This window comes from Magallana gigas, chromosome 10 (assembly GCF_963853765.1).
Source record: "Magallana gigas chromosome 10, xbMagGiga1.1, whole genome shotgun sequence".
Classification (NCBI taxonomy): Eukaryota; Metazoa; Mollusca; class Bivalvia; order Ostreida; family Ostreidae; genus Magallana; species Magallana gigas.
In genome coordinates this window covers 20081298-20092889 of record NC_088862.1, presented here as the reverse complement: position 1 = coordinate 20092889, position 11592 = coordinate 20081298, and the positions used below count along the sequence as shown (strand labels likewise).

The 11592-nt window shown below is 35.4% G+C and overlaps 1 protein-coding gene across 1 annotated transcript; it reads right to left on the bottom strand.

Moving 5' to 3' along the window:
• Window positions 1-9564: 9564 nt before the first annotated feature.
• On the bottom strand, window positions 9565-10140 carry LOC136271988 (uncharacterized). Its single transcript, XM_066072638.1, has one exon. It carries the CDS (start codon window positions 10138-10140, stop codon window positions 9565-9567), a length of 576 nt encoding a protein of 191 aa, XP_065928710.1.
• Window positions 10141-11592: the final 1452 nt, after the last annotated feature.

Genomic DNA, 11592 nt, shown 5'->3' with positions numbered 1-11592 from the left:
TTGAGCACTGCAGCAAATTTATACAGCAGAGTTTTTCTGTTTCATTACAATACACAGGAGGAAATACACAATCATTTTCATCAATGTCAGGAAAAGATGCCCTCGTTTATGCATGTGGAACATTCCTACACAAGTAACAGCGAAAGAGCTGTAGAGGGACACCTACCGGAGAGACCCCCGTTCAAGCTTCCAAAAAAAGCCCCAATTGTAGGATGATTTGCTGTATTAATATATTTAAATATTAAATACTGCATGTATACTTAGTTATGTATGAATCAATATATATATTTCATGCATTTGTGAAAAAAAAGAAAATAGGACAAACCCAATTAGGATTCTTATCAGGGCAACTTGAATCTCTAGTCAGGTGTTCTTCTTTCTGCTATCTTGCTACTTTCAGATAAGAAAAGAATAAACTGTGGTATAATGATTTAAAGTATTCACTTAGCCACACAGCGAATATCACAATGTTCATTAGGTTCTCTTTCAAATAGTCTTCCAGATGGAATGATGAAGAGAAAAATTATAAATGTGGCTAGTTATGTGCAGGAAAAAGTTCCTGATTACCCTATTTCCAATGAATATTGGAAAAACTGTGCTCAAGATATGAATGCAGACTTGGGCACAAACCAAACTGGTGAGGTTGTAAAATATATGAAAGTACTGTGTTAAAAATATGATTAAAAGGTTTCAAAATATAAGAGCTAAAGAAACATTAACCAAATCCTGATCCTGATAATGAATAACAATTTGTTGTAAGAGATTCTTTATTACAGTTAAAATCTTAAGATTTACATATGTATTGTGAAAAAGGGCTACTTGAAATTCATAAGAGGCAGTTCCAAAAATTGATTCCCTACTAGCTGTTGCTCTCTTAAAGTTTTTTTTATTAACATATTCTTATGAATGCAATTTATGACAGGTGCTTCCTGTAAAAGTTTTTACCGCAGATTCATTGCCTCGGACACCTTACATACCAGTATATCTGAAGTTGAGAAAGAAATTTTGGCTAAACCAATAGAGCAGGAAATTGACCGATACTGTCAAACTGATCTTTCATTTCCAGTTATGAGGTTTTTTTTCATGTTGTACATTGTATGTGTTGCAAACAGTATAAAGTTAGGTTGTTCAGTTGGCTTGTTAATTACTTGTCTTTAGACATAGTGCATTTAAATAACCTTAATAGGATGGCTGTAAAGTAAAAAAAAACATGTACATGCAATATTGAATTAAGCAGTGAACACTCCATTGGAGAATTTGCAGTTTTTAGAAATAAATGAAATTGTTTCCATTTAAAGATGAGTGATATGCCCCTATTATCTTTTGAACTTGACTGTTTTAGAACTACTTCTACCCGACCAGCTGAAGTTATTGCTGACTGTGATCATTTGTTGGAGGAAGGGACTACACCACAAAGACTTTTAAAATGTGCTTTAAACCAGACAAGACCCTTAGAAACAGATATCTACTCAGACTTTCAAGGGAAAGAAATTCTTAACCTCATCACCCTCCTTTTTTGTAGGGCAATCCTTGAAGTAAACGCATTTAAAATGTGCTTATGGAAACTCTTCTTTGCAGAAATTCATGAAAATACCAAATATATGTGTATCAAAGGACACAGTTATTTAAGTCAAATTGATTTTGAAGCTTTGAGGAGTTTTCAGTGGGAAAAAATTATTGAAGAAATGTATGTTCAGCAGAGGCAGCTTCTCCAGGTCTTGCTGACTGTTTGTACAAGCACTAACAAATCTGAGGATGATGAACACTACATGCATGTGGTAAAAGAAGTAGGACTGATGTGTGGCATTCTCATGAAGAGGAGATGTAATTCCCTTTCAAGAGTGCAACAAGTAGTGTCCATCTCCCGGGCTGATGAACAAGTACACCAGAAGGATTAAAAGAAATTTACATATGAATACTTGTTATTGTTGAAAGTTCTCATGTTTAATTAACTACTGTTGAAAGTTCTTATTTTCACAATTTTTGAAATGTTGTTGAAAGTTTTCAGGTTTGACAATTATTGCTTATTTTTTTCATATTTTGCTTATTCTATTCTTTCCAACAGTTATTTTTATGCACTGAGCAGAATTGATATATTTTATTTACATTTTAAATACGTTTCAGACAAACCCTGCTGATGTTTATCCTGTTCTTTCAAAGATCCATTCAATCATTTACTGTGCATTCTTTGTACTAAATGATGAGTATGCCTTTATATGATGAAATTGGATCTTGATTACTAATTATAATGTTTTATATTAAGTTTTATTTCTGTTGAGTTTTAAAGCAAAATCTGGTAAGTAGACTAAGGTAAGATAAGTTTTACTTTCAATCTTGATGGCAATTTGATCGCAGGTAATTAATGTAAATAAGTACTAAATTAAAAATAAAAGTATATGTATTTTATAATGCCCCATCAAAAATGATATTTACTTGTATGAAAACAGACTAAAACTAACTAAAACAAGAGGCCCATGGGCCACATCGCTCACCTGAGGAACAATAGGTATGATAAAATCAGCTTAATGGAGTTATAATACAAACAATCTGGACAATGTACAATAATACATGTAGATCCTGTATCAATAAAATCCACTTTTCCCCCTGGATATTCTTATGTTTATAATCATTAGTCCCTTTTCTAACAGAATGATTTTAAAGTCATATCACATGTTGAGTATTGCAGTTCTCAAAAAGATCCTTAACAATTGTTTATATATGGGATATAAAGCTACATCAAACTCTGAACCTTCTTGTGAGGCCAAAGAATTGTCCTGGAGCCAAAGTCTTCACAATTATAAAGAATCATCTGGCTGATTAGTTTCTGAGAAGAAGATTTTTAAAGATTTACTCTCTATATCCCTATGTAAAACTTCGACCCCCTATTGTTGCCCCACCCTACCCCCAGAGGTCATGATTTTCACAACTTTGAATCTACACTTCCTGAGGATGCTTCCACACAAGTTTCAGCTTTACTGGCTGATTAGTTTCTGAGAAGAAGATTTATAAAGATTTACTCTATATATTCTTATGTAAAATTTCGACCCCCCCCCATTGTGGCCCCATCCTACCCCCAGGGGTCATGATTTTCACAACTTTGAATCTACACTACCTGAGGATGCTACCACACAAGTTTCAGCTTTCCTGGCTGATTAGTTTCTGAGAAGAAGATTTTTAAAGATTTACTCTATATATTCCTATGTAAATCTTCGACCCCCCATTATGGCCCAATCCTACCCCCGGGGGTCATGAATTTCACAACTTTGAATCTACACTACCTGAGGATGCTTCCACACAAGTAACAGCTTTGCTGGCTGATTAGTTTCTGAGAAGAAGATTTTTAAAGATTTACTCTATATATTCCTATGTAAAACTTTGACCCCCCCCCCATTGTGGCCCCACCCTACCCCCGGGGGTCATGAATTTCACAACTTTGAATCTACATTACCTGAGGATGCTTCGACACAAGTTTCAGCTTTCCTGGCTGATTAGTTTCTGAGAAGAAGATTTTTAAAGATTTACTCTATATATTCCTATGTAAAATTTTGACCCCCATTGTGGCCCCACCCTACCCCCGGGGGTCATGAATTTCACAACTTTGAATCTACACTACCTGATGATGCTTCAACACAAGTTTCAGCTTTCCTGGCTTTCTGGCTCTTGAGAAGAAGATTTTTGAAAATTTCTCGAAATTTTTCTTTAATTTCTAATTATCTCCCCTTGAAAACGGGTGTGGCCCTTAATTTTCACAACTTTGAATCCCCTTTGCCTAAGGATGACTGTGCCAAGTTTGGTTGAAATTGGCCCAGTAGTTCTTGAGAAGATGTTGAAAATGTGAAAAGTTTACGGACAGACGGACAGACGGACAGACAGACGGACGACAGACAAAATGTGATCAGAATAGCTCACTTGAGCTTTCAGCTCAGGTGAGCTAAAAATAAATAAAAATGTGAGCATCCTCTTTCCTTTCTTTTTTAAGGTGTATGACAGATTGCAACCACTAGGGATCACAACATCCCACTGTGTCATGCTTCGAACACAAAAACAGATTGGAGGACACTTTAACTCACAACTTATCAATGCTGTCCAGGAAGGTCGGAAATTTCGATTTATTGGAGATAATGTGAACTTTATGATTGATGTTCGTCATCAAAGAGAACCAATGAAGTCACATATGGAACACTGGTTTGCATCCATGGCCATTATTCAGCACAGCAACTTCAGCCTACTTTCTACTGCAAAACCACAAGTGCCATTGTTGGAGCTAGGACCAACTACTTTTTTACCTCAAGAAAAAGACTGGGAGAATATTAAAAACTGCAACATTGTTGTAATTCTTGAAATTCTATGTAAATTCTGCAAGTATTTCAAGAATTTTAAATCTGTCAAAGAGAACATGAAACAAAAACTCTGACTACGACATCTCTGCCAAAAAATGAACAGAAGTACTCCGATGTAATAGAAATCTTGGACTTTTATGAGAATGTTGTGGAAAATGTGTGTGGAGGAAACAACATTTTGATTCATATAGGGGGGGGGGGGGTCAGCTTACAAGAGAGAGGTTCTATGGTGCAAAAAGACTCCGTGCAGCATCCATCACACCAAAGGATAGATTCGAACATCTTACTCCAATTACTTTTGAATTTTTCCATTTGCAGATGTCAGTATTAACTCTTTTCTACAAAGTTCTCTACAGAAAAAGTGGTACTGCTTTAGGAACACTAAATGCGGAGAAAATCACATTGGGAAGGACCAAAGCAAATGGAGACGATGTAAAAAATCATTACAATGATTGTAAAGAACTCGCAGATTCCTTCATTTCAGGTTATGTAGTTAACGCTGTTATGCATTTCTTTGAAATGGATACGATCAACTCATAACCTAACCATGCATTTGCAGCATTAGATATTTCCTCTGCAACAGAGGGAGAAAAAGAAAGAGTAATTGCAAGTTCTCTAGGAGAGTTCATAGATACTCTCATACTGAATGAAGCTAAAGCTTACCTTACAGAGCCAATGAACTTTTACCAACAAGTTACATATGTTCTTCCTGATGGAGGAAAATTGATATTGAATGTTCCAGTTACTGTTGATAGGTGTGTTTCAGAAAATAGAAATGACTCTGTGTTAGGTTATGGAAAAACTGTTTTAGAAACTGGCCTTTTATATCAGTGTTTAAATCTAAATATCAAGATGCCCAATCGAGAAATTGTCTTATCACTTATGAAATATATCATGTGTGTTTTAAAAGGGAACAATAACCGATCTAAGTATGCTTTAGAAATATTAAGATTCCTTTTCTTGCAAACTTCCCTGCTGGACCTAAAGACTGCTAAAGAAACATTCTATGGACTCTTTGTTAACCAGAAAGGCAAAGCAGACACAAACATTCCAGCTGATCTACACATGGAACACTTTGTGAAAGAGATAAAAGAGCATCTGAAGTCTCGATCTTCATGCAAATAAGACAGAGTCATCAGAACAGTCTCGATCGTCTGCCATAGCAGGAATGAGACAAATATCAGCAAATTATGATAAAACAACACAAGTACTTTACAGAGCTAAATGAAATAGCACACCTTCCTCAGAAGAGGATGAGCTCAATATCATTCATAGGCTATTGCGTGTCAGGCCTTTTGAAAATAATGATGGTCGTAGTCTTCAGTGCTATACAAAACCACTTACAAGTCCCCTTGCAAATATCAACTTTGTACACTTGCAAGAATGGATCAGGAGTCATCAATACGAGATTATCAATGACTTTGGCATCTAATCTGGTAAGTGAATTATTATTCAATATATAGCCAACTCACTTTTTTAGGTCACTTGAGTTACTCCAAAATAAAGACAACTGATTTTTTTTCATTACAAGTACTTTAATTATGTGCTGGAAAGCAAAAACAATTGAAAGGCATAATATGACACACTTAATTTGATAATGGTACATAAATTTTCTGATGTGCTTGATTCAAACCAAAATCTTGAATGAATTAAACTGTCTGTTTCCACATATCTTGAATAATTGTGGATGACTGATTCTATTTGGTAAGGGGATATCTCCAAGTTATTTAATATGATTGTCGGATGGAAGATTTTAGCTCTTGCCTTAGAGGTAAAACTGAATACCATTCATTTAAGATTGGATTACAAATGTTACAGCACAAAGTTGCTTTATTTTCACTCTCATTGGTGTCATTCATTAATCCAAAGTAATCATTAAGGATTTTTCTCCTACAAGTTGATTCATTTCGGCAGAAAGACTTCATTGTCTTGTTCATTTCAGGCCTGCCTACATCACTGTTGTTAAAAAACAAAATTGCTGTTGCCTGTTTCCCCGTTCTGCCTGTTCTACCCACTTGCTGAATATAAGCTGTTGGAAGAAAAACGTGTTCGATTACTGTGAACACTTATGATAAGTGTTATCATAGGATATCATTTAAAGTTGGAATTATCAATCGAATCAGAATTGAACTCAAAACCAATTGGAGCCATTTGTCAAATAAAAGTATTAAATATGTAGCAGGAGAATGTCATTTACATAATAATTTGTAGTTTGTCCTTTTTCAGGATATAAATATTTTTTTAGCAATAAACCTGAAGACTGCATTTATTATGTTTTTTATTTTGATTGCATTAAAAATAAAGAGAAGTGAAAGACCCAGTCAGTACAAAGCCTTAAACCATTCATGCTTTACAATTACACAAGCACGACTTTCATTCATCTTACATGCTTTTCATTAACTAGTTCTTGTTTCTTCCCTTTATATTCAGATAATTCTGATGAAGAATAATACTTATTTCTATACATATTAAGATGATAAAATTCATTAAAAAGTTACCTTCAATACTCTTAGGTGGACCTGCATGCACAATTCTTTCCACACGGCCAAAATCTGCTCCCATCCCTAGGGCAGAAGAAGCCAATATGATCCTTAGAGGGCTGTCATCTGAGGAAATCTGATGAAATATCAATTCCCGTAGCTGATAGTAGAAAATCAAATTCATTTGTTTGAGCCCAATATCACTTTTTTGATGATTTACAATAGCATAGGACATCTTGAAAATTTGGGATCATTCGATCAAGTTCAACCATTATATGTTATAAAAACAATTCATAGCACTTCCATCTCTAAATTTTCTTTTTACACCATCTTCATAAACAAATCATATGTAAATTTACAAAATGTTGTGGGGACCTTGTTTAAATAAAATTGTATAACCTGGTTTGCACATCACAAGACACGTCACAATGCACCAACGTCAAAATCGTACTAATCAGCTTGACATTACGTTTGAATTTTGAACAGATTAATATCAAGTAAAACAGACTCAATTTGTACAATAAATTACAGAAAATTAAATTATAAGGAATGATCTCAATATCTACCCAAGTTATACTCGTATAACCTGGGTTGGAGCAATTTACGCTTTTTTATAAGCTGCTTCTTGGATTATAAAGCATAAATTGTCTCAACCCAGGTTATACTCGTATAACTTGGGTAGACATTGAGTTCATATTTTTATTCTTACTTTTTCACTCCCATATTCCACAGATGCATACATAACAACTCTGGCATTTTCTTGATTCTTCTCCCCATTGTACACCAAAAACCCCAAGACTCGACAAGCATGTTCATAGGCAAATCCTATATAGTTCAGTGATGAATTGAAATACACAATAGTCAGTGGAGTGGCACCTAATTTAACTTTCAGTTCATTGAATAAGACATCCAAAATATGTCTGTAGGACAATGTCACATCCTTAGAGCTTGCAGGTCTTCTTAACACAGTAATTGAAATATTAGGCTTCACTGGAATCTCACCATGGATCCTACAGTCCTTCAGAGATAAACAATTTTTGATATCAATCTGACCTTTGATGGAAAGTGTTGCCGAAAGACAGAGAAATGTTGCCTCAGGAAGCACAGCTCGAAGTTCAACTAGTTTACTGTATTCCGGACGAAAATCATCTCCCCATTCCAAAATACAATGGGCTTCATCAATGACTATCACAACTCTGTTCTCTTTAAAACATCTGCACTGAAAAAATTTGTTCACTGATGGTTTGCCTAATATGTTCTCAGGGTGGCTGTAGATAAAGCTATAGGAGAAATGCCCATCTGTAATTGCTTTGCACAGATTCAGCTCTTTAAGTTGTACAGCCATACCGTCTATTAATTTGCTTATTTGCTGATTGATAATCACATTGAGTGGCTCAACAACTATAACTTTAGTGTCCTGCAGCACATATGGAATAAGCTCATAAATCAAACTCTTCCCATAACCCGTTGGTAATGCTGCAATGACATCATGTCCATTCACAACATCCAGAAGGGCATTATTTTGTTTAGGCTTCAGATTGTCAATCTTGCAACCAATTCTTTCATTAAATTTTACAAGTGCCTTGTTAATGTCATCTTCATTAAGCTGTTATAAAAAATCAAAATACATAAGAATACCAATTAGAGTAAAATTTGTTATGAATTTGTGAAATCCAGTTCATAATTTAAAGGTTTGAACCTGCAGCCCTTCACTTTATAACTAAAAACTGCTGGTATGCACTGTACTAACCAATTACCCAAAATCAATCCAAGTGTTTTATCATGATCATAATTATGAATACTGAAAATACATAAAATTGCAAGCGGAATACCCCCAGGATTTGAACCTGGACCTCTTCAAATGCCATGATAAACTTCTGAGGCATGAAGTGTGCTAACCAATTACACCAAGGCATTCCATTGAATCTATGCATTGTATGTTGTTTTGATGTTATCATCAGCCATAATCAGCCAGATCGGGGGCTTGACATACACTAAGTAAAGCGGAATACCCCCAGGATTTGAACCTGGACCTCTTCAAATGCCATGATAAACGTCTGAAGCATGAAGTGTGCTAACCAATTACACCAAGGCATTCCATTGAATCTATGCATTGTATGTTGTTTTGTATGTTATCATGACCTGGAAATAACTTTTAAAAAGTTTGTCTACCTAAAAAATGAGGAGATATATGAGCAAAAGTGTAGATGTGTATCACTGTTTATATTGTGCGATATACAGGGCTCGCTTAATACTCGCGTTCGGACATTCAATTCATGGTTCAGGGCCGTATAAAGCTAAATCAGCAAAGAAAATGTTGTATCAAGTCTAACCATGTTATTGATTCGCATATGAACCAGTAATAAAAGGCCAAACAGGTCTAACGATAAGTATGTGTATGTTATTTTATCTTTCTAGTCGCCATGTTGGATTCAACATTGAGCGCAGCCATTGGACGAGGGATTCCAGGCCTTCGTGCTTGCACTCGGAAGGCCTCGGTTACTAGGCTAGATGTAGAGGGAATTATCTATGTATCTGATGGTAAGGTAGATGTAGAGGGAAATATCAATGTGTCTGATGGTTAGGTACATGTAGAGGGAATTATCAATATATCTGATGGTTAGGCACATGTAGAGGGAATTATTAATGTATCTGATGGTTAGGCACATGTAGAGGGAATTATCAATGTATCTGAGAGTACGGTATCAATTTATCTGATGGTAAGGGACATGTAGAGGGAAATATCAATATATCTGATGGTTAGGTTCATGTAGAGCTAGGGAATTATTAATGTATCTGATGGTTAGGTACATGTAGAGGGGAATATCAATGTATCTGATGGTAAGGTACATGTGGAGGGAAATATCAATGTATCTGATGGTAAGGTACATGTGGAGGGAAATATCAATGTATCTGATGGTAAGGTACATGTGGAGGGAAATATCAATATATCTAATGGTTAGGTACATGTGGAGGGAAATATCAATGTATCTGATGGTTAGGGACATGTAGAGGGAAATATCAATATATCTAATGGTTAGGTACATGTGGAGGGAAATATCAATGTATCTAATGGTTAGGGACATGTAGAGGGAAATATCAATATATCTGATGGTTAGGTACATGTAGAGGGAATTATTAATGTATCTGATGGTTAGGTACATGTAGAGGGAAATATCAATGTATCTGATGGTTAGGTACATGTGGAGGGGAATATCAATGTATCTGATGGTAAGGTACATGTGGAGGGAAATATCAATGTATCTGATGGTTAGGTACATGTGGAGGGGAATATCAATGTATCTGATGGTTAGGTACATGTGGAGGGAAATATCAATATATCTGATTGTTAGGTACATGTAGAGGGAAATATCAATGCATTTAATGGTAAGGTAGATGTAGAGGGAAATATCAATGTATCTAATGGTAAGGGACATGTAGAGGGAAATATCAATATATCTAATGGTTAGGTACATGTAGAGGGAAATATCAATGTATCAGATGGTTAGGTACATGTAGAGGGAAATATCAATGTATCTGATGGTTAGGTACATGTAGAGGGGAATATCAATGTATCTGATGGTAAGGTACATGTGGAGGGAAATATCAATGTATCAGATGGTTAGGTACATGTAGAGGGAAATATCAATGTATCTAATGGTAAGGTACATGTGGAGGGAAATATCAATGCATTTAATGGTAAGGTAGATGTAGAGGGAAATATCAATGTATCTAATGGTTAGGTACATGTGGAGGGAAATATCAATGTATCTGATGGTAAGGTACATGTAGAGGGGAATATCAATGTATCTGATGGTAAGGTACATGTGGAGGGAAATATCAATGTATCTGATGGTAAGGTACATGTGGAGGGAAATATCAATATATCTGATGGTTAGGTACATGTGGAGGGAAATATCAATGCATTTAATGGTAAGGTAGATGTAGAGGGAAATATCAATGTATCTAATGGTTAGGTACATGTGGAGGGAAATATCAATATATCTGATGGTAAGGTACATGTAGAGGGGAATATCAATGTATCTGATGGTAAGGTAGATGTAGAGGGAAATATCAATGTATCTGATGGTTAGGTACATGTGGAGGGAAATATCAATGTATCTGATGGTAAGGTACATATACATGTGGAGGGAAATATCAATGTATCTGATGGTAAGGTACATGTGGAGGGAAATATCAATATATCTGATGGTTAGGTACATGTAGAGGGAAATATCAATGCATTTAATGGTAAGGTAGATGTAGAGGGAAATATCAATGTATCTAATGGTAAGGTACATGTGGAGGGAAATATCAATGCATTTAATGGTAAGGTAGATGTAGAGGGAAATATCAATGTATCTAATGGTTAGGTACATGTGGAGGGAAATATCAATATATCTGATGTTTAGGTACATGTACAGAGAATTATCAATAAATCTGATGTTTAGGTACATGTAGAGGGAATTATCAACGTATCTGATGGTAAGGTAGATGTAGAGGGAAATATCAATATATCTGATGGTTAGGTACATGTGGAGGGAAATATCAATGTATCTGATGGTAAGGTAGATATAGAGGGAAATATCAATGTATCTGATGGTTAGGTACATGTGGAGGGAAACATCGATGTATCTGATGGTTAGGTACATGTGGAGGGAAATATCAATGTATCTGATGGTTAGGTACATGTGGAGGGAATTATTAATGTATCTGATGGTAAGGTAGATGTAAAGGGAAATATCAATGTATCTATGTATCTGATGGTAAGG

Coding starts and splice junctions, on each gene's coding strand:
- LOC136271988 (XM_066072638.1), bottom strand. CDS start 10,140: ATGTACCTAACCATCAGATACATTGATATTCCCCTCCACATGTACCTA.